Source organism: Dipodomys merriami, unplaced genomic scaffold (genome assembly GCF_024711535.1).
Source record: "Dipodomys merriami isolate MVZ:Mamm:240054 unplaced genomic scaffold, mDipMer1.0.p SCAF_286, whole genome shotgun sequence".
NCBI classification, from domain to species: domain Eukaryota; kingdom Metazoa; phylum Chordata; class Mammalia; order Rodentia; family Heteromyidae; genus Dipodomys; species Dipodomys merriami.
This window is the reverse complement of record NW_027204337.1, coordinates 610,834-635,475: the sequence shown is the minus strand read 5'-3', so window position 1 is coordinate 635,475 and position 24,642 is coordinate 610,834. Positions and strand designations below refer to the sequence as shown.

General features: G+C 38.6%; 1 protein-coding gene across 1 annotated transcript in view; it reads left to right on the top strand.

The window, feature by feature from the left end:
• The window catches only part of LOC138838632 (zinc finger protein ZFP2-like), a 78,141-nt gene that overhangs the window by 12,818 nt on the left and 40,681 nt on the right, over positions 1-24,642 (top strand). The window contains 4 exon segments of the mRNA XM_070038033.1: positions 12,862-13,005; positions 15,819-15,955; positions 18,413-18,673; positions 18,842-19,542. Of these exon segments, the coding sequence (XP_069894134.1) occupies positions 12,862-13,005; positions 15,819-15,955; positions 18,413-18,673; positions 18,842-19,542 (1,243 nt within the window).

Below are 24,642 nucleotides of genomic sequence, written 5' to 3'. Positions count from 1 at the left end.
TGACTGTGAGACCTGGAGTTCAAGCTCCAATAGTATCTCTAGAAAGCTATGGTGGAGTCTGAGTTATGTGTATTACATGTGTTTTTAATTAGAAACCTAATGGTTGTGAAAACTGGCAAGTCTTCATCTCAGACATAAAGAGAAAAGAAAATGAGTGGAGGAGAGAGAGAAGGGAAGCCAGAAGTCAGGGAAAAGGTGGAAGAAGAGGAGACAAGAGAGTAGTGGAGAGAAGGGAAAAAGAGGAAAAGGGAAAGGAGGAGGAGAAGACAGGAGAGGAAGAAAGCCTTCTGGCATTAGATTTGACAGTAAATCTTAAATAAGACACCAAAAGTGACTCATGCAACAAAGAGGCAAACAAACAAGTGCCAGGCTCTGGGGGCTCACACCTGGAATCCTAACTACTCAGGAGAGTCAGATCTGAGGATCATGGTTCAAAGCCAGCCTGGGCAGGAAAACCTGTGAAATCTTATCTCCAATGAAGCACCAGAAAGCCAGAAAACCAGAAAACCAGTGGCCCAAGTGGTAGAGTGCTAGGCTTGAACTGATGGGCTGAGCACAAGCTCAGACCCAGACTTCAAGCCACATGACTGACAATAAATAAATTAATGAATAAGGGCTGGGAAGGTGGCTCAATGTAGAGTGCTTGCCTCGAATGCATCAGGCCCTGGGTTCCATTACTCAGTACCACATAAGCAGAAAAAGTCAGAAGTGGGTGCTGTGGCTTAAGTGGTAGAGTGCTAGCCTTGAGCTGAATAGCTGAGGGATAGCACCCAGGCCCAGAGTTCAGGCCCCAGAACTGACCAAAAAAACAAAACAAAACAAAGCCAATAAAATAAATAACAAGTAAAAATTAAAAAATAAATACAAAACCAAAAAAGAAAAAAATCAAACAAGATTAAGTGCACATAACCATAATCTTGTATAATGAAAAGAACTATGAATGAAGAAGCAAAAGCATGGTAGGAGAAAATATTTACATATGTCTTTAAATAGATTCCTAAGAAGTCTGAATTAGAAAATATAAAGAAAATCCTACAAGGGGCTGGGAAGGTGGCTCAGTGGTAGAGTGCTTGTATTGCATGCATGAGGCCCTGGGTTCGATTCCTCAGCACCACATAAGCAGAAAAAATAAAAAAGCCGGAAGTGGCACTGTGGCTCAAGTGGTAGAGTGCTAGCCTTGAACTGAAGAGTGCAGGGACAGCGCCTAGGCCCAGAGTTCAGGCCCCATGACCGGACCAAAAAGAAAAAAAAAAGAAAATCCTACAAGTAACCCCCACACAAAAAAAATCTAATTTTAAAATAGGAAAAAGATTCAAGAGACTTTTCTAAAACGGACATACACAAATAGCTGATTAAAATATAAAAGTAGAATCAATGGTTATGAGAATAATTCAAATCAAAATTACAATAAAATAACTATTTTACACATGTTAGTATGGCAATAGTTTTAAAAAAACACCAAAAATCCTTCCAAACTCCAACAAAACCTAGGAAAGTTGTGACAACAATGTGAACCTTGGTGCATTTCTTTCAAGTATGTAAAAGTATCAAAGATGGTACAAAGAGTCCTAAAAAGAACTTAAAATAGAATTACATAGAAATATGGTCCACCACTTCTACACTTGTACATACCTTAGAGGAAAAGAGAGATTTCTATAAATACCATCAAAAATACAGCCTAAGTTTCAAGAAACACAAATACCACAAAGCAGTCCTAGAGTATTTACAGAGACAATTGAAGTACTTATAACACACTCAGTCCTGTACAACAATCAAAGTTATGTTTGAACACACTATTTCAGCAAATCCAGTAAAACTTCATTAGGATAGTCTAATGTGTGTATGAGGATGTGATGTCTGACCAGTTTCTAGCCAATCTTTACCTTCCATGAGAAGTTACCCCCTAGGTGTCATTGAATCACATAACAAGTGGGACCACTTTGTCCTCACATTAAAAAATGAGAAACAAACTAAAGCAAAACTGTACTTAACTTAGAAGGCAAGTTTTGATAATCTGCTAAATCTCCAAGTCATCTTTAGCTTTTTGAGAAACATGTTCCTGAAGCTGAATCTTTTTTTTTTTAATGTTCTTCAATTTTGGAAACACTTAGGTTCATAAAATGGAATGTCAAACAGTGAGAAGTAAAAGAATCTCATCAGAGATCCTGCCATTCTTTCTTGCTGTTGACAATGAATAAAGATTCTGGAACCATGGCTTGGAGAGAAGCCAAATGAGAGTCAAAAAGAACCTGTGTGATTTTACCCTAGAAGTTCCTGGTCAGAACATGATAGGTGGGCTGGAAAAGCATAAAGCCGTCTTTTGGGAGAAAAACATTCCTGAATCAAGTAGAACATTAAAGTATCCAGTAATGACAAATCCACAGAAGACTAAACTTATGTGTTACTAAACAATATTAACAGAAAATACACACCAAAATATAGATCCATAAAATTTAAAAGAAACAACTTATATAGGTATGTGCTTTTGCTTATACTTGTTGGTTGATGACACAGGAAATTCTATTATCCAGCGTTCTGTTTTTTTTTTTTCCCATTTACCCACAATGGTAATTGTTAATATAAAATACATGAATTTTACAGTGACATTTACAAAAAGTGAAAATTTATTCTGTTTACTTCAATGAGGTTGTTTTTGATAGGAAACACAATATGAATCTTTTAAAAGAAGTGTTTGCACATTAGTACTGGGGTTTTCTACATCATAAGAATATTTTCTTTCTTTGAAAAATTAAGGTGCAGCTGGGAAGGTGGCTCAGTGGTAGACGCTTGTCTTGCATGCCAGAGGCCCTGGGTTGCATTCCTCAGCACCACATAAGCAAAAAGAAAAAGCCAGAAATGACACTATGGCTCAAGTGGTAGAGGGCTAGACTTGAGCTGAAGATCTGAGGGATTGCACCCAGGCCCAGAGTTCAACCCCACGACTAAACCACCCCCCAAAAAAAGAGAAAATTTAAAACGTATTTATTGTAGCCTAAATGTTCACATTCACAATACTTAAGATGAGGAGTGTTACACATTTCAAAGTGGGATATTTTTGTGTGTTTTGGGATTTGGACTGTCCTCATCCACATTAGTGACTGAACAATCTGCCTTAAAATTGTCAAGTTTTCTATTTCATCTTATTTTATTAGAATATAATCTGAATTTAAAAGAGGACATTGTAACTGGGCTCTCATGTCTAATGGCTGTAATCTTAGCTTCTCAGAAGACTGAGATCTGAGGAAAGTTAATATTATCCCCATCTTTGTTCCTCAGCTCCACCAAGACTTGAGCTTTTCCCAGACCTAGAGTTCCCTCCATACTGCTGAACACTCCCTCCCTCTATCCACACCTAACTGAGCATGTACCTGCCTAACTTCCTGCCCCCAGCTCCTGTTGCTACCAGAAGACAGACACATGCATGTGCTCCCTCTCCTGGAAAATATAGTCCTTCTAGTAAACCTTATAATAATCTTTCTCCTGTGCCTGCTTGTGGTCCCCTGGGATGCACATGATGGATCCCTACAAGGATCACAAAATGAAGCCATTGGTAAAAGAATGTCTGAGAGACTTATCTCCAATAAAATACTCAAAGTAGATGGAAGGGGAGGTGTGGCTTAAGTGGTACAACATTATCATTGAACCAAATAATTTCATGCTCATTTTCCAGACCTTGAGTTCAAGTATCAGGACAAGCACACACATATCAAGGTCATTGTACTGTATTCAAATTATATTTTAACAATTAAAATGGAATACATAGATAGGAAGTCTCTCTCTCTCTCTCTCTCTCTCTCTCTCTCTCTCTCTCTCTCTCTCTCTCTCTCTCTCTCTCTCTCTCTCTCTCTCTTCTCTCTCTCTCTCTCTCTCTCTCCTTTTTTGTTGGTTGTGGGGCCTGAACACTGAGCCTGGGTACTGTTCCTCAGCTCCTAAACTCACAGCTAGCACTCTACTACTTGAGCCACAGTGCACTGCCAGCTTTTCCTGCTTATGTGGTTCTGAGGAATCAAACTCAGGGTCTCATTCATGCAAAGCAGGCACTCTACCACTGAACCACCTGCCCAGCCAGTCTCTCTCATTTTAAGTGATGTAAAATAGACTAATTATATTAATGGAGAAATTGTAATTTGTCAAGAAAGGACACAATAATTGGAGTATATCTGTGCCAGGCGCATTTTGAAAGTTTCAAACAACATAGTAAGTGCAGAGGGTGAAAAGAAGATCACTATGTTTATATAAGACATACTCAAGGAATGTTTACCATTCATTGGCTTCAAAGCACAAAAACCAAGTTGATAAAGCCACATGGGTGAGTACCAGAATCTCTAGGTGCAGTCTCTAGACTCTCCTTGTCTAGAGAACCAGAGGATTCTCAGCCAGTTTCTTGCACCTGCAGGAACAAGTGCTAATGGCAGCACAATTCCATTAGGCCAAAAAATATCATCAACCTCAGACTGGGGAAAGATGGTAAGGGCAGACTTTGGCTGACGACTCAGATTGCTTCAAGTTACATCTCCCAAGTTCCTCTGAACAAGAGACACTGGGCTTCCTCCTCTTGGCTCTGACTATAGAATGCAAAGCTGTACTTCAGAGCACTCCCAGCAGCAAGGCAAAAGGAAAGAAACTTGAATTTACAAAGTAAAAACACCAACAGTGGCCAAGTAGGTTCAAGGGCCTTACCCCGGCAGCCCTCCATTCTTTCAAAGGATCCGTTCCTCAATAGAAACTACAATTCCCATAACACGAAGCATTCAACTAGAGGAAGTGAGCTTGTTACAGGGTTTGGACTGGCACCAGACACTTGGTCCTAAGTGTGCATGCATGCATGGGGACCTTTCTCTCCCAGCTGCAGGAACTAAGGTGAGTTTCTTCTTGAAAAATCAGTTTACCTCCTGAAACATTGTGAGATCAACCAAAACAAAGAAATGTATTAGGATCATTAGATAATTTGGCTTTTTAATTCTTAGTTTTATTAATGTAATTGAGGTTATGAGACTCCATGCTTATTGATTTTGTTTTTGTTCAAAAGTATGTTCCTCCGAATATAAATTAGGTCACTGTTTTGCCTTAAAAATTTGAATATCTCCCCTCTCACTTTAAAAAGGTATTTGCAGCTGGGTGCCAGTGGCTCATGCCTGTAATCCTATGCACTAAGGATGCTGAGATCTGAGGATGCTGGTCCAAAGCCAGCTTGGGCAAGAACATACATGAGCTTTCTCTCCAATTTACCACCAAAATACGGAAGTGGCCTTGTGGTTCAGGTGGTGTAGAGCTCACCTTGAGTTGAACAGCTCATGGATAGTGCTCAGGCCCAGAGTTCAAGCCACAAGATCAGGTATTTACATACACCTAGCTGATTGATTCTGGGATCATTTTCCCCTTCTCTAACATATATATATACATATATATATATATATATATATAACATATATATGTATATATATGTATGTATATACATTAAATATATACATATACATACATATATATATGAATAAAATAGCAGAATTTTAAGGTAGACATACTTTATAATCTTAGAATTAAATAGATTGGTCAAACTCTACCCATTATTTTTCCAGAAACTCCCAAATTCCCTCTATGAAATTTTAAGGAGTTTTTGGTTATTTGCATATGAAATTTGCCTTTCCTTTAATATTTTTTCCCTCCTTTTGTCGTTGGTCCTGTGGCTTGAACTCAGAGCATGGGCACTGTCTGTGAGCATTTGCTGTGCTCTACTTGCCTTTCTTTTCTTAATTGTTTCAGGAAACTAGTGAAAAGTTTCCTCCCAGGGGTTTCTTAGAAAATGGTACTCCTCCTCCAAGACTCTTTCAAAAATGGTTGTCTATGGTGATCAGGGTGAATGTGGGTGGAGATAGAGTTCAGGGTAGGTCTATGTTCATGTGAAGCTTGATAACTTGATCCAAACCAGTCTGTTTTTGGTTTTCTGTTTTGCATATCCTGTTGTTTTGATTTTCTAACTGTTCTCTGATCCTAGAAGTTTCTGCCACCTGCGGGTCCTCAGACTTGTTTTCCCAACTGTATCCATTACACTGTGGAATAAACCTTTTGCGTCTCTCCCTCATATCAGACATCCCAAGCTTTCCTCTTAAGTATTTGTTGTGATTGTTGATGATCCTTTCCCCACATCATGATTGGGAAGGATTGTGTAGGAAATATTCATGGCTGATATTCAGTCCTACAGTGCATGGGTTCTCCATGCCTCTTTTAGTGGACCTGAGCTATTCCTCATGAAAATGGAGATCATGAGGCACATTTGGATGTATAGATGTCAACTTTGGAGCAACTATAAAATATGAAGGAAAAATAATTCTTTCTTTCTGTAAAAGTTAAAAGTAAGTTCCTGAGAGGCAAAGAGATAAGGATCCGGTATAAATGGGTGCTTCCTAGACTAGCTGTGTCAGATAGTTTTCATTGTTCAAGGGTACATTTTTCAAACATTCATTTCTAAGTATTATGTTCATTGTACTAGTAGAAATAGAATTTACTTCCTACATTATTTTTGAATTGTTCAATGTTCACAGAGTAAGTCTCATTATTTGTTATACAAATATTATATCCTCTTCCTTCATTCATCTCAATGATTGACTGTTCCAGATGCTGAGGTAGAAGGTACAAATATAGTATGGTATTCAGGGATAGATTATGGTTCTGACGTTCTCTGGAGGAAAAGGTGAACGAATGGAAAACATGGAGCTCATGCATAACACTTCTAGAATTCCTTCGGCAGGAGATGTGGTACACCCCTCATGGGTTCCACTAGGCCTGGAGATTCCTGTGGTTGTGATGATGCACCCCCATGTAGGGCATGTGGATTATGGAGAGCCTGTGGATTTCACATCTTGTCTACTGTTGTACTGGTGGAAGTCTCCCAGTATGCTTTGCATAACTGGGCTCAAGGAGTGACGTGATCAGTGGTACCTTTCTGGCCCCCATGTTTGTCAGCCTGTTTGGACAAGCTCACCCTGAAATCTGCAACTGGCTGCTGCTGAGGCCTTTGGACTAATGCCTCTCTCTATCCCATACCTCTGTATCAGAGACGTGTCCTGTTTCATGGTTTTGTATCATTACTGTGCAATGTTGTGTTATGTATCCATACATGCTGATAATAGAGCTAGGTATGGTTTTCAAGGGTAGGGTAGTTTTTGATGCCTCTAGCAGGAACAATTGTGTTCTCACTAACTGCATAAATACTCTGAGATTACTATGCAATCACCTTAACTTATGTTGCTTGTTCAGTTGATATAACCATTATGGTATGATAAATTTGGGTCTCTGTTTTCTATTGAGGTTTATAGGCTCTTAGCCATTGCTGCAGATTTTCTGGAATATTGGTTGCCAGCATTTTTGCTACCCTAAATGTTCTTGCTAGTGCTACTGCTTCTGCTGTGAACCTGTTTCTGGTGCCCTGGGATGCAGGCGGGCTTGGATAAGATTGTGATATGTTTTATGATTTGGAAACAGCAATGATGTATATTGATAATCAAGTAGATGTGCTAAAGACCCAGTTAAAAATGATGTGACATGCGAATGGTTAGTACGTCTGTGTTATCCCTCAGTATGATATGGGCCAATATCAAGTGACATATTTGAGGAATCCGGACCTTGATAATATTTTTTTGGGGGGGAGGATCTGGTCATAGGGCCTGAACTCTGGGCCTGGGCGCTGCAAGGCTAGCGGGCTACCACTTGAGCGACAGTGCCATTCTTGCTTTTTTCTTTTTGCTTATGTGGTGCTGAGGAATCGAACTCAGGACCTCATGCATGCAAGGCAAGGGTTCTACCACTGAGCCACACTGAGCCACCTTCCCAGCCCTCCTTTGATAAATTAAGGTTAGACATTAGGCAGCTACAGGGTCAGAAATCTGATATTGGTCACTCCACCCTATAGGTAGCACACCCTGCAGACTTAGCTGCATCAGTTCTCCATTATCTGCAGGGATTCAACCTGGGAAATAGCAATCCTTTTTCCATTTCTTAGGCATTTTCCTGTTTCTTGTTTTTGTATTCCTTTTTCTTCCATTCTTATTGAGATGTATGATCTGCTGCATTTTCTAGGCTCAAGCTGATAGACACTTGCTCAATTTACAAAATAAAAAGGAGGACTTGTTGCAGACTCAGAGGTGCCAGGACTGTCAAGGTGTGAGCAAAAGCTCCACAACCATGGACTGCAACCTTCAGGGCTGTAAGTACTTGCCATTTTCATAGGAGGGAGTGTTCCTTTTAGCTTCTGGGCCTGGGGCCTTACCTGTAGGAGTTTGGTGGACAAAGGTTGAACTAGAATGAGGAAGGATTCACATGATCTGCAGTTGTTGCCACATTGAGTCCTAGAACAATGTGATGCAAGAACTGGACAAATATAGAAAGTGTATATAGCTAAGGATATTGCAGAAATTAAGAGAGATTCATCATTGGCCTGGTCTCTGTCTCTTCCATTATCATCCCCTTATTCTTCTGGAGCACTGCTGGTGTTGTGGCTGGCCCAAGCAGTGGTAGTATGCTTACCTAGCATGCATGAAGCCCTGGTTCAAGTCCTCACTACCTCATACACAGGAACGCAATATGTGGAATTGTGGCTCAAGTAGTAGGATGCTAGTCTTGAGCAAAAGAAGTTCAGTGACAGTGTCGATGCACTGAGTTCAAGCCCCAGGGTTGGGACATAAAACACAAGAAATGCAAGCTGGGTGCTGGTTCCTCATATCTGTAATCCTTGCTGTTCAATAGGCTGAAACCTGAGGATCCCAGTTCAAAGTCAGCCTGGCCACCAACATGTGTGAGACACTTATCTCCAGTGACCACTAGAAATCCAGAAGTGTGTTGTGGCTCACATGGTAGAGTACTTCAGCACAGAGATGGTTCCCAGGTTCAGAGTACAAGTGCCATGAACGACCCCCCAAAAAAGGATAAAAATATAAGTAAATGCATCAGAAATACAGGCTTGAACAATGAAAACTACACTTCACATGTAGTCTTGGAAGTACTCCAATTCTTTCTGAACCTTTTCTCCTTGCCTCTCAGGAATTTACTTTTTTTGAATGAAATTAAATTTTTTTTTATAATATTAGAGGTGCTTTTAAATTGAAGTCTATAAATCCAAATATGCCCTTTGATTTCCATTTCCATGAGGAATAATTCAGGTCCAAAAAGGGGATAAAGAAAACCTAAACACTGGAGACCTAAAACCAGGCATGAAACTTTCCAATCCAAACCATCTCAATTATATTGTATGTAAAGGATCACCAAAAGTCACAATAAATATTTAAGAGACAAGTATAGGATCTCTGAATATGAGAGAGGGAGACTGTTGCAGACCCTGGGGTGCCTGCCAGGAGCAGGCAAACTGTGAACAAAGGCTTCAGGGCCATTGACTCCCACCCTCAGGGTTGGAAGTCCTTGCCCTTTCTTGGTTTGAGGAAGTGTGTGTTCTAGCTGTTTGGCCTGGGGCTTTAAGTGAAGGGAGGCTTTGGTGGAAAAAATAGATTGAAGTAGAATGAGGAAAGGTGTGTGCTGTTTGCACTTTTTGGCACAGTGGGCGTAGACCAATATTACACAAGCATTTGAGAAATATAGCAGAATTGTGCCATCAGCCATCTCTCTGTCTCCTTAATTATTATCCCGTTGGCCCACAGAAGTCTTACTTGTGCTCTGTATGATTGTGGCAGAAGGCAAAGATTTATTCCACAGCTTAATGGATAAGGTCTGAGAAGACAAGTCAGAGGTCCCCTAGATATGTAGCCTAAAGCTACTGAGAGGAAGTTTTAGGATCAAAGAAGAGGTAAGAATTCTAAAGAGATTTTCACATGCAAAATGAGAAGACAAAAGCAGACTGGTTTGTAAATGATTAAGATTCACATCAACATAGCCTAGCCTAAACTTCACTCTTCTACTCACTTGCATTCATTCTGACCCCCAAACCACTCTCTTTGTAGGAAAATCAGGGAAATGTGCCATGCTCTTAAGAATCCCTGTGAGGAAACTTTTCACTAGTTACCTGAAGAAATTATTAAAGGAAATCCAAGTAGAGCACAGCAAATGCTCACAGACAGTGACCAAGCTCTGAGTTGAAGCCTCAGGATGAACAGAAAAAGTAAAAACATAAAACCCTTAAATGAAAAGCAAAATTCAGAAACAGCTAAAAACTCATTTTCATTTAATAGATAGAGTTGGGGATTTTCTGGAAAAATTAATTGTTTGATTTTGCAAAATTTAAATCAACACAAGGATTATGATGCATATCCACATAACCATCTTCTTATTCTATGCCAGTGTGTAAATTACTCTAAAGAAAATGACCGGTTATAAGTTCAGTGTCTATGAGTACGTTTGTAAGATGAGAGGGGAGGTATTAAACAATGTAAAGCAAAACAGAGATATAATTTACACTCAGCAGAACACAGGCATAGAACAAAAAGAAAGGTATGAGAAACAGTCTCATAACCTCAATTTCATTATTAGAACTAAGTACCAAAAAGTCAATGCATCTAATTCTCCCCATGTATATCCATTTTCTGGTTGGTCTTACAATATTTCACGAAGGAAACAGTGGTTTTGAAGAAGAAATTCACCTAAGCTCCCACAGCAGGGAGAGAAAGTCCCAATGCATTCAAGCACTCTTCTGAGCAGAGGTGAAGCAAGGTGGCGCCGAGCATTATGGGAATTGTAGTCTCGCTGGAAGGCTTTTGGTTTGAAAGTCCTGAGTTGTTTTTGTTTTTGGAGGGCAGAAGTGGCGCAGAGATCCTTTTGCGCATGCGTCTCCCCGCCAACCATGGGCGTTTTAAGTCTGCCCCTTCTGGGTTCTTTTCCTTTGCCTTGCTCCTGGAAGTGCCCTGAAGTAAAGTTTGGCCTTCCATAGGTGGGAGCCAGGAGGCAGTGGCCCAGCTCTGTGCAGTGGAGCTTGGGAGCTGTAACTTGAAGGAATCTCAGGCTTTGGAACTGATGTCAGGTAGGAACTGTGGGATTGCTGCTGGAGTCTATACTCCATGGGTTTCTTTTTCTGGTTCTGTTTTTTTTGGTCCTTGGTGGGGCTTGAACTCTGGGCCTGCAAGCAATGTTCCTGAGCTTGTCAGCTCGATAGGAGAGCTTTACACTTGAGCCAAAGCACCCGCTTTCCCCTGCACGCTTTTCTCCAGTCTGGGATTGATAATTTGCTTGAGGTTCAGGAGTTTGTGCTGCCATTAGCTTCTGGGCCCTGAGCTGCAAGAACCTGGTTCCCAAATGTCTGAGAGCAAGCTTGGTGATTCTGCAGACAAGGAGAGCTCAAGAGCTGTGCATTTGTACTCCAAGACCAAGGGATTCTTCTATTAATGCATGTGACTTTATTTGCTTTGCCCAGGTGGAAGAGGAGTACAGGAAGAATTCTAGTGAAATTGTGAGGTGTGTGCCTGCCTTGAGTCCTCTTACATGGAAGTTGTATTTAGGGCTTCTGTGTTGTTTCTCCTAGAGATATTTTAATCTTTTTGGCTTGAGGTTTTAATCTCCTGGCTTGAGTTCACAGATGTTTGTTCACCATCCTGTTTCGAGAGACAGTTGTACATGGGATATTGGAGTAGTGAGTGCTGGTCCTGTATTTTTAGGAATGAAGCCTAGCAATGTTTGAAGCAGAGCACCCTATGAATAAGAATCTCCTTCCTAAATGGACAGACCTTTTCAATTCTGAGAAGCCCAAAAGGGAAGAAGCAGAAAAGCACAGGAAGGGGAAGATGTTGCTAGCTTCCCTTGCCTTATGCAAAAATTGTTGCTACTTCCCTAAGCACCAGATTCACGTGGTACTCTTTCCTACACAACTCTCACTTTGTGTTGTTGCAAGATTTAAGCTAATTTCTAGGAGTCGTGATGAGCTGGCTTGAGGAATAACCCAGAGGCTAGTTATCAGAGGGTACCTGAGGCTGTGGTTTGGGAAGGTGGGGTAATTGTTATGACTAAAAATATCTATTCATGTAGTAATCCCTAATCCTCTTCTTGCTAATTTATTTAGCCTGGGTTACCACTATAATTTTTAGTATGTATTCATTGAAACTTATCTTAAATGTCCCATCTATGGATTTGTTAATGCTAGCTCTCATGTGTTGGCTGTGCCTCGTAGTTCAGAAAGTGTTGGTCGGGGACATTTGGCCTTAAATGAAAAATCACAGAAGAAAACTTGAGGTAATATGTCTTACTCAAGGTTGTGTGTTTTGTAGGTGATGCTTATCTTCAGGTGTGTCACTCCTATATGGAATATTTTATGTTGTATCTTTAGAGTGGCCAAGGATCTTCCCATGACTGTTTAGGGAAATGAACATTAGGGACTTCTCAAACCTGGGTTTACCTCATCTTTACTCATGTTCCTTTGGCCAAAGCATGTTAAATGGCAAATTGCAAATCATTGCATATGTTTGCAATGGATAGAGTGAAATGTACCATTGGACAACCATTATTGAAATAGTATAACACAAGAAATATATTCTGTACATAGTTTCCTCTGTAACTTTGGTTGAAAACTACTGAGTTACGTCATACATGCTTTCCATGATGTTTAAATATGTAAAGGAATGAGGTAGAAAACAAATTCCAATGGATTCCTAGGATACCTTTGCATTAAAAAAAGCAGTTCATACATCCCGAAGTATATTCAGTAATAAATAGTTTCGGTGGAAATGTTATATGTTTTTGCTTTCAGTTATTCAATATTTTTTGTTTGAACATTCACTTTTATAAATGTAGTATGTACATAAACATAGAAATTAGTTGGTTTAATAGTATCTATCTACCAGGAAATGGACTGGATTTGTATTTATTGTAGACTTTAATCCTCTGCCTGAGACATTAAAGACTCTTCTCTTATAAGAAGTCTTTGCCATTTTCTAGCCCATGTATTATGTTGCAAGAGGAAATTCTGGGCTGAAAGTCTCACAGATTCATTTCCGAATACGTCATTTGTCTTGTATCCCAGCCATGCTTCCAGAATCTTCTGCTCATTGTCAGCAGCAAAACAGAATGAATGGATCTCTGGTGAGTTTTTTTTTTTTTATTTCTCATTTGGATTTATTCCATTATATGAACCTAAAGATGTTCAAGAATTTAAAACAATTCCAACCACACAGATTCAGACTCAGGAACATTTTCATATGGCTTATAGATTATCAGATTAAGATTGCTTGTAGGTTTAGCAAATTAAATGGTTGTATTCTTTCTAAGTTGAATGCAGATTGGCTTCAGAATGTCTAGGTTTCATCTTCTCATAAAATGTAATCAAATCTGTTATTTGATGTAATGACACTGAGCAGGTTTCTTCTCATGGAAGGTGAAGGATAGCTTGCAAACAGATCACATCCTCATGAGCAACATTAAACTATTTCAATGAAATTTTCTTGGCATTGTTGAAATAGTGTTATGGACAGACACACATTCATGTGTTGTTATGGAATGATTAACCTATATGTACTTAAATTACTCTCCATATATAGTGCTTGTTCGACTTCATGCTCTTGGTCTTACTTGAAACTTAGGCTATATTTGTTGCTAAACTTTATGGTCTTTCTACAAATTCCTGTTTGTTTTCTAAAGTATCCTCACAAAATTTCTTTCCTCTATTTTCTCTCTCTATTTTTGATTTTCTACTCATAGTGTTGGTTATTTTTCTCTTTCTCTCTCTTTGTATCTATCTTTCTATCATTTTTTTCTTACTTTTCTCATTCCCTCTTTCCTCCATATGTGTCTCAGTTGTTTCTTTTCTTCAAATGATCTATCTGGGAACTATTTTTTCTTAGTGATCAGTTTTACTTTGCGGACATGGCTCTTAGGTTTGACATTTTTCTTACCCATTGTATAGGAAAATTGTTGCCTAGAGAGTTCTACAGGATTCCAGAAACAAACTTAGAAAATCACAAAAACATAAACAGATAGACTTAGGGAAAACCTGGGTTCGGAAGGCTCTCTGGCACTTGGTCCCTTGGTGCCAGCAATCAAGCATAGTTCCTTGAGTGAACACAGGGAAGATTACCATTGATAACATGCAAAAATGAAGTATCTATGTTAATAGTACAATCAGAACCACAACAGGTTGTGAGGAAAACATGTTTCCTAATCTCCTGAGACAGAAGACTGGCTCCCAGAGAAAATGCAGACATGAAGTTCACCTTACCTAGCCTTGAAGATGAACAGCAGCTCAGTTTCAGATGCTATCATTATATCTTTCCAACAGTAAGGAAAAGGCCTGCCCTCCAGTCTCTTAACCCTCTCCAGAATTCTCTTTTAACCCTTCTGTGGCCAGTTCTCAGTGTTCTCATTGCGGTCAGGCTCGAATTCCAACCTCTCAAACCTTTTCCCCCTTCAGCTCAACTTCAGAGTTTCCCACAGAAAAGTATTTCCTTCACCCAACTTATAAACTACAAGAAAATCAGTTTTCTCCTGATTCTGTTATCTTTGGTCTAACTTCATTTGATGTGGTATTCTGTTTTGTCTTTTCTTCCCACTACTTTTGAATATTTTAATTCACTGCCAGTATAGGATAGGAACTGGTTTTGATTTAAAAAAAAATACAGTGACAAGGTGTTCTTTATTAGAAATATCACTTGTTGCAAAATCTCATGGATGATTTCTCAGGAATTGATTTGGATCTCTGAGGAATTTTGCGATTAACTAACACAAGTGGAAATATATCCTTAGGGATCTACTGGAGAAATGACTCAGAAATATGTGACACATTGGAGCATTTGTTCATATTCATCATTTTTGTCATATTGAGTATTCCTTGAGCTTCTATACATTTTCCTCCACCTTCCATGAAGCCTATTAAAATGAAAATATTATTTTATTTTATTCCCCTCCCACATATATTTTGTATTGTAGAATGTAGGCAAAGTTTACAAAACTTCATGGTAGCAGTTCTTTTTTACATAGGATGGAAATATCAGGGTATCTGTGACCACTTTTCAATATTTAGTATTTAAACCAAACATGGTTAACCTAGGATATTTTTATGTGTGAACTCAATTAAATCTTATATGGGAAAAATAAATCATTAGCTACTTTCTGGAGTATTGTTAGTATTTTTTAATATTTATGTGGACACTGCTTCTCATAGGTCTAGTAATGTTCTATGTTCTATATTGCATGTCATATCCTGAATGTGTTCTGGTTGCTGATGAGAGTACCTGTTAATATAAAGTCTAAATAGGATTTATGGTGAAGCAGTATATGTAAATGCAGAAAAAATATTTGTTTAATTCATTGTTACCCTTATATGTACTAAAATTTTATCAAAAAATGATAATATAATTTTTCAGGCACCTCCTTAGACTTATTGTTGTCATGCCAGATTATTGTCTCCTTAGACTTTTTACCTTGTCTCTATTGCTAGCAGCAGAAATGTGTTTGCATGCATTATGGAAACTGTAATTTTTTATTGGTCTTGGGGCTTGAATTCTGGGCCTGGTTGTTATCCCTCAGCTCTTCAGGTCAAAGTGAGTGCTCTACCACTTGAGTCACAGTGCTACTTTCAGTTTTCTGGTGGTTTATTGGAGATAAGTGTCTCATGGACTTTCCTGCCTGGGCTGGCCTTGAACCTAGATCCTCAGACCTCAGCCTCCTGAATAACTACGAGGATAAGCCACCAGTGCCCTACCAATCTGTGTGTTTTAATGACCACGTTTATATATTGTCCAATATTTCTAATTTGCTATTTAATTTTCCCAGTGAATAGATAACACAGCAAGCTGCAAACATTTTATGTAAGACAAAAGCATACCTGCAGCATAATGAAATTCCAGATTGGAATTCTCATGACCTAGGTCTAATTTCTTAATGGAAATGTGCCATTACAGAAGCTGATGTCATTTGATGATGTGGCTGTGTACTTCACATGGAAGGAGTGGCAAGATCTGGATCCTGGTCAGCGGACCCTTCACAGAGATGTGATGCTGGAGACTTATAGCAACTTCATGTCCTTGGGTGAGCAAAGGTCACTTTTATTTGGAAGATCAAGTGCTTTTATTTTAGTAGACATCTGACTGTTTATGTTATCTATGTATAAGATTCCAGTCCATTCCCAGGTAAAAAACTGCTAGTATAAAAGCCAGCCAAATTCAGGTCGGGGTGCTTGGTGTTGTTTGCCTTTCGCACTACTGCATGAACCACAACTCCATTTTGGCTTTTGTTTTGGGGTATATTCTGGGTTTCCATGCTCAGGTTGGTTTCAAGCCTGCCACTTCTGATCTCACCTCGTCAATGAAGGATTAAAGTTGTAAGCCTTTGAACCATAACATTTTCTAAAAAACACAAACAACAACAAAAAAAACCTAAAAAAGATTCCAGTCCATGGCAAGTGTCATTTCTTTGTAAGGGAAAATTCAACTCATTATATGTAACTCAAGAGCTAATTTTATTCTCAGTCTTTAATATTTCTAATCAATAGTTGTACAAAAGTTCTAAAGTATGATCCAATAATAGGAGACTGACTTCCCAGACTGGGGGTAATTATTATAGGTGGATCTACAGTCTAGATAGAATATACATTACTACTGACAGTATCATCTGGAAATCAGTAGGTGAACGTGTGTATTTGTAAGCCAAACTTGACACAGAGTTTAGTGCATCAAGATTGGAATTCTAGATACTCTGGAGGATGAAATCTGAAGATTTTGGTTTGAAGCCAGCAACTGTGGAAAAGTGACTATGAAACTCTTATCTCCAATTAACCATTCAAAAACTAGAATCGTAGGCAAGACTCAAGCTAGTAGAATGCTAGCTTTGAGCAAAAGAGCTGAGTTCAAGCCACACAATGGACACAATAAACTCAAACCTGGGGGAAACTCCACCATGGAGTTATTAAGAATAAAGAAACCATGGGCTGGGAAGATGGTTCAGGGGTAGAGTGATTGCCTTGCATGCTTGAGGCCCTGTGTTTGATATCTCAGCACCACATAAGCAGGGAAATAAAGCTAGAATTGGTGTTGTGGCTCAAGTGATAGAGTGCTAGCCTTGTGCTTAAGAGCTGAGAGACAGCTCCCAGGCCCAGAGTTCAGGCCCCACAACTCGGCGGCCCCCCACAAAAACAATTGAGAAACCAGATTTAGGAGCAACCTTGTGAACAGGATGTCTGCCACCGAACATTAATGATGACCCAGCAAGAGCAATTGTTCTCCACTATTTCTTATTCACAGGGCACTGTGTTCCTAAACCTGAATTGATTGTGAAGCTGGAGCAAGGTGCAGAACCATGGATAAGAGAAGGCTCAGACAAGAATTTTACAGGTGAGTTAAAGCATCTTGAATGGTGATGATGGATCCAGAGCCCAGTGGGTCTGTTTATATTCAGCGGTACAGAGCAATAGTATTCCTAGTGCCCCTGAGTCATGTGTGGCAGAGAACTAGGTGATCCTTTGTCTCAAGGAATTGTCAATCCAGAATTCACGTGGAGACACACTGAATTTGGTGTGCCAGTGTAGGTAGTGTTAGCAATTCCCTTTTTCTGTAGAGAAGTCATTCATAAAGAGAAAAAGAGAATAAGAAATGTAGAAAGGAGACCTCATTTTCTTTTAAACTAGTATTATGCAGGTAGGAGGAAAATAGGAGTATGCTAGGGCTGCTATCCTCTGATGGGGACAATTTCTTATCAGTGGTGCTGGGCATAGAGGGCGATTCAGAATGGAAGAATTAAGAGTATGGAGATGAATAATTTCAGGAAATATTTCCTGGGACAACATATAATAATCTGAAATAAAGAAAAACATTATTTTGCATTGTAAAATGTCAGTACTACTTTCTTAATTACTACATTACAGAGAAAAGTATATATTCTGCATAAAGCAATGCTTTGATATTTGAAAGTCTAGTAACAGAATGTGAGGAAATATCGTTATCGTAAGGAATTTGTGGGTCTCATTTATGTTTTTGTCTATTTTTCTATTATTCATTTTAGATGTCCCAGAAATGGAGGATGTGATTAGCACCTGTCAGGAAAGTCACAATAAATATCGCTCTGAAGTAGCAGTCATGAATAGTAACCTAGGGGAGGAAAAAGTGAGACTTATAAAAAGTTTTCATTTGAGCTCCATACAGAAGTCAGAACTGATTAAGAATAATGGGAACTCCTTAGGGATGAGGATAGAAAAGGTCACTGGGTGTCAGAAAATGGGTGTTTTTAGTGAACCTGGTAAGATGTGTGCTGCCTATAGTCCTCATGTGTCTTCTGTAGTTGAAGAATATAAACAATGTGAAAAGTCTTTCACTGAGAAGACACACCCTGTTGTCCCTCAGAGAACACACACAAGAGAGAAACCTTATGAATGTAACGTGTGTCGAAAGTCTTTCACCAAGAAATCAAAGCTTACTGTCCACCAGAGAACACACAAAAAAGAGAAACCTTTTCAATGCAACATTTGTGGAAAATCTTTCACCTGCAAGGCATATCTTACTAGACATCAGAGAACACACACAGGAAAGAAACCTTATGAATGTAATGTGTGTGGAAAGTCTTTCGCCAGGATGGCATATCTTACTGTCCACCAGAGAAAACATACTAGAGAGAAACCTTATGAATGTAACATGTGTGGAAAGTCTTTCACCAAGAAATCAAAGCTTACTGTCCACCACAGAATACACACAGGAGAGAGACCTTATGAATGTAACCTGTGTGGAAAGTGTTTCACCCAGAAATCAAAGCTTACTGTCCACCAGAGAACACACACAAAAGAGAAACCTTTTGAATGTAACATTTGTGGAAAGTTTTTCACACGCAAGGAATATCTTACTACCCACCAGAGAACACACACAGGAGAGAAAATTTATAAATGTAACTTGTGTGGAAAGTCCTTTACCTGGAAGTCAACCCTCACTGTCCATCAGATAACACACACAGGAAAGAAACCTTATGAATGTAATGTGTGTGGAAAGTCTTTCACCAAGAAATCAAAGCTTACTGTTCACCTGAGAACACACACAAAAGAGAAACCTTTTGAATGTAACATTTGTGGATAGTCATTCAAGTGCAAGACATATCTTACTAGACACCAGAGAACATACACTGGAAAGAAAATTTATGAATGTAACTCATGTGGAAAGTCCTTCTCCTGGAAGTCAACTCTCACTGTCCATCAGATAACACACACAGGAAAGAAACCTTTTGAATGTAACGTGTGTGGAAAGTATTTCATCCAGAAATCAAAGCTTATTGTTCACCTGAGAACACACACAAAAGAGAAACCTTTTGAATGTAACATTTGTGGAATGTCTTTCTCCTGCAAGGCATATCTTACTAACCACCAGAGAACACACACAGGAGAGAAACCTTATGAATGTAACATGTGTGGAAAGTCTTTCGCCAGGATGGCATACCTTACTGTCCACCAGAGAACACACACTAGAGAGAAACCTTATGAATGTAACATGTGTGGAAAGTCTTTCACCAAGAAATCAAAGCTTACTGTCCACCACAGAACACACACAGGAGAAAGACCTTATGAATGTAACCTGTGTGGAAAGTGTTTCACCCAGAAATCAATGCTTACTTGCCACCAGAGAACACACACAAAGAGAAACCTTTTGAATTGTAACATTTATGGAAAGTTTTTCACCCACAGGGGATATCTTCCTACCCACCAGAGAACACACACAGGAGAGAAAATTTATGAATGTAACTTGTGTGGAAAGTCCTTTACCTGGAAGTCAACCCTCACTGTCCATCAGAAAACACACACAGGAAAGAAACCTTATGAATGTAATGTGTGTGGAAAGTCTTTCACCCAAAAGGTGTACCTTACTGTCCACCACAGAACACACACAGGAGAGAGACCTTATGAATGTAACCTGTGTGGAAAGTGTTTCATCCAGAAGTCAAAGCTTACTCGCCACCAGAGAACACACACACAGTAGAGAAACCTTATGAATGTAACATGTATGGAAAGTCTTTCACCAAGAAGTCATACCTTACTTGCCACCAGACAACACACACAAGAGAGAAACCTTATTAATGTAACATGTGTGGAAAGGTTTTCACCTGGAAGTAAAACTTCACTGTCCATCAGAAAACACACATGAAAGAAACCTTACAAATGTCATATGTGTGGAAAGATTTTCAGCTAGAAGCTACACCATACTGTCCACCAGAGAGCACACACAGGAGAGAAATTTTATGAATGTAACCTATGTGGAAATTCTTTCACCCAGAACATACACCTTTCTGTCCATCAGAAAAAAACCCACCAGAGGGAAATGTTATGTATGTAGTAGGCATGGAAATTCTTTCATCTGGAAGGCAAACCTTAACATCCATCACAGAACACAAGGAGAGAAACCTTATGAATGCAACCAGTGTGGAAAGACCTGGAGTTCACAGTTTAACACACATAAGTTGATTCACACAAATGAAATAACTTAGGATTGTACCCAATGGGGAAAGTCTTTGATCTGTAAGAAAATTGAAATTGCAATACTGAACCAATACAGGATAGAGACCTTATGATATAGCAGATGTGGAGTCCTCCAACTACAAGACACAGCTCAGAGTGCATCACAGAACACCCAAAACACACAGAAACACAGACACACTCTCACACACAAAGAGGAGAGAAATCATATGTAGGAAAAAATGGAAAGGTTTTCAAGAAAAAGTCCTAACTCAGTTTGCATCAGAGAACACACACAGATGAGAAAATACAAATATATCAAATGTGGAAAGTCCTTTACTAAGTATTCATAGATCCAAGTTCATATAACACACAGCAGAGAAATCTTAAAAATATTACTAATGTGGAAGCTCTTTGACCTGAAAGGAATATCTCAGTGTTCATGAGAGAACTGACTCACATAGGAGAAAAGAAAGTAGTGCATAGAACATATGTGAAATGACTTTCAATCAGAACTGAGTCCTCAGCATATGTGAGATCAAACACAGCAGAGAAATTATGAGTATAGAAAACATTTTGCCCGAAGTCTAAGGTGATGTACAGTGTATAGAAGATTCTCTGGAGATTATATTAGAGGTGATTTGCATGGTATAGAACGATGTATGCAGGTTACATGAAAGCAAACTAATAAATACATGTCAGATGAGATAAACATAATAAATAGCAAAGTGATCACTAAAATGAAACCATGTTAATATTGTAATATAAAAATAGTAAATATATCAGGTACTGTCTGATTTGAACAGAAGAAAACATACTCAAAAAACTCAATAAGCCAAACAGACATACATTAATTATCAAGAAATAAAATCAATATAAACATATCATAAGCAACAATCATTATTGAAAAATACAAGTAGTCATAATATGAAAGGAAAGAACCTCAGCACAAATTGTGTTACCACAGATACCGAGCATTGATAATAACAAGCAAATTATAAATCTGTATAACAAAAGTTCTATTCTGAAAAGTAGTCTACAAAGACATGATTAAAAGGACAAAGAATGATAATTTATTTAATCTATCATTATGATAGGAGAAGTAATTTTCCTCTTAATGATTGTATAACTAGACAAATGGTCACTAGAAACACACACAGGGATAGCATTATCTTTACTAAATGCTGTTTATAAAGCACTATGCAGTTATATTTACCAAGACAGACACACTGACAATAGATCTGAAGACAAATTGTCTAGAAATCAGTATGACAAATAAATCTATGATATAAATACAAAAAAATCCAACAATATGTTTCCAATAATCTAACAGTAAAATAAACAGAAGGAAACTAGAATGAATATTTAAAAATATATGTATGCTATCATTGTGATTTATTAAAGAGAGCTACTTTCTTACTTCACTTGTGAAATAAAAACAATTGTTTTCAATTATGTATGGTGTATTCACATGTATATCTTCTGGTGGGTGTGGCAGAGTCATAGAATGTGAGGGAAATAGGATGATGAAAGTAAAATATACAACTCAAGAGTAGAGATAAGAGGGAGAGATTGGGAGAGAATGAAGGCATGGAAGACACTGTATGAAACGAAGGGTATTTTTTACCTCCACTCATGACATATCTCTCTATACATCACCTCCATTATAAGATTAAATTACATTAGTTATAAAACAATACCTTCAGCATAAACAATCTGCTTAGTGAAGAAAATCTACCACAGGTAGAACAGGTACAGTTGTTAGAAAAACAATACAACACTTAATTTGAAAGATAAACTATTTCAGTTTAGGTTGCAAAATAACTCTACATAAACCATAAACAATAAATTATTTCATTGTAGTATCCAATTAAGTATTAATGTTAAATGTTGAAGTAAGAAAAATCAAGGCAAGTACTTCTTGCTCAGACTGTCATTTTAGCCTAGCTACTAAGGAGGAAACTGAGGTCTGCAAGCCAGCTTGGATAGACAACTCAAACTAAGCAGCTAATGAACAGGTTAGAGGTATGGCTCAAGTGATAGTGCCAACAGTGAGTGAGGAAGTTGACTGACTATGAGACCTGCAGTTCAAGCTCAATAGTAGCTCAAGAACACCATGAGGTATGTTTATTACTGTGTTTCTAAGTTAGAAACCTAACTGTAGTGAAACTAGCAAGTCTTCATCAGATATAAAGGGAAAAGAAGATGAGTGGAGGAGGGAGAGAAGGGAAGCAAAAGGTCAGGAAAAAGAAGGAAGAAGAGAGGACAAGAGAGTAGTGGAGTGGAGGGGAAAAGAGGAAAAGGGAAAAGAAGAGAAGAGAGATGGGGAGGAAAGTTTCATGGCATCAGATTTGACAGTAACTGGTCTGGGAAGATTGCTCAGTGGTAGAGTGCGTGCTTATCATGCATAAGGGCCTGGGTTTAATTCCTCAGTACCACATAAGCAAAATGTTGGAAATGTTCCTTTGGTTCAATCTGTAATGTACTCACCATGAGCTGAAGAGCTGAGTGACAGCACCCAGGCCTACAGTTCAGGACTCACTGCTGAGAAAAAAGAAAAGAAAAGAAAAAAAAAATAAAGCAAGATTTGACAGTAATCCCATAAATAAAACTCCAAAACTACTTCTTGGAAAAAACAAAGAAACAACAAACAATGTGAGTCTCTGATGGATCACATCTGTAATATTAGGTACTCAAGAGGGTAAGATCTGAAGATCGGGTCTCAAAGTCAGCCTGAGCAGGTATAGCTGTGAAATTCTTACTTCCAGGAAGTCACCATAAAACAAGAAGTGGTGCTGTGGCCAAAGTGGTAGAGTGCTAGTCTTGAATTTAAGAGCTGAGGGACAGTGTTCCGGCCAAGAGTTCAAGCCCCATGACCTACAATATATAAATTAATAACTAATAAATAAATACAAATGAAAACCTTATATATTGAAAAACACTACCAATAAAGGGAAAAAAGCATGTATGTGAGAAATATTTGCATATATCTCTAAATGGATTGCTAACCAATATGAATTAGAAAATATAAAGAAAATCCTTCAAGTAACCCAGACAACAAAATCTAATTTTAAAGTTGGAAAAAGATTGAAGAGATTTTTCTAAAAACGACATACACATGTAGTACATTAAAATATCAAAGTAGTTTAATATCAGTAGTCATGAGAAAAATTCAAATCAAAATTCCAATAAAATAACACTTGATACATGCTAGTATGGACATAGTTTTAAATAAAAACAACCAAAATATTCCCAAAGTCTCAAAAAATCTAGGAAAGATGTGAAAAGGATGTGAACCTTGGTGCATTTCTCTCTTGTATATAAAAATATCAAAGATGAAGCCAGGTACCCGTGGTTCACACCTGTAATCATATCTACTCAGAAGGCTGAGATTTGAGGATCACGGTTCAAAGCCAGCATGGGCAGGAAAATCCGTGAAACTCTTATCTCCAATAAAACCACCAGAAAACCAGAAGTGGTGCTGTGGCTCCAGTCGTAGAGCACTAGCCTTGAGCTAAAGAGCTGAGGGAGTACGGCTCAGGCCCGGAGTTCAAGCCCCTTGATCGACCTAACAAACAAACAAACAAATAATCTATCAAAGATGGTACGAAGAGTCCTAAAAAGAACTAAACATAGAATTATATAGGAATATAGTCCAGCATTTCTATGCTTGTGTGCAACAGCAGATAAAGCAGGGAGTACAACAAATGCTTGGAGAATCACTTCTCAAAATCTACTCACAATAAGCAAAACATTGAAGCATGTAAAACAATAAATGTGTTCAAAGGAGAAAACTTTACTACATTTTATGGCAGGGATGAACTTTAAGTAAAATAAGCTAAATAAAACACACCAATCATAAAGGAGCAGCCATGGTATAATTTCCCTTACTGAGCTTCCAAGGATCAACAAACTTGTGGAGCCCAAATGTAAGATGATTCCAGAGACTGGGATAGAGAGGAACAGGGGCTGCCTATTCAATGATCAAATAGCTTCACAGATGGAAGATGAAAAGTGTTGTAGCTGGATGGATGGAATGGCTTCACAACAGTGTGGCCCAGTGTTTTATTAATGAAGTCTACACATAAGAATGGCTAATGTAGCCACACACAGTCTGAAACACAAGTATTCTCCCTGGACTTGGGAAACTCAAGAAAGATTATTTGCCAGCCTAGGCTACATAAAAAGATGAAGAGCTTGCTTGGAGGTGGGTGGGGGAGTGTAGTCCAGGAGATGGGAGGGCCGGGATGGTAGGGGAAAAACAAAGGAGAAGGCAACAATGCTTAATAAGAAATGTACTCATT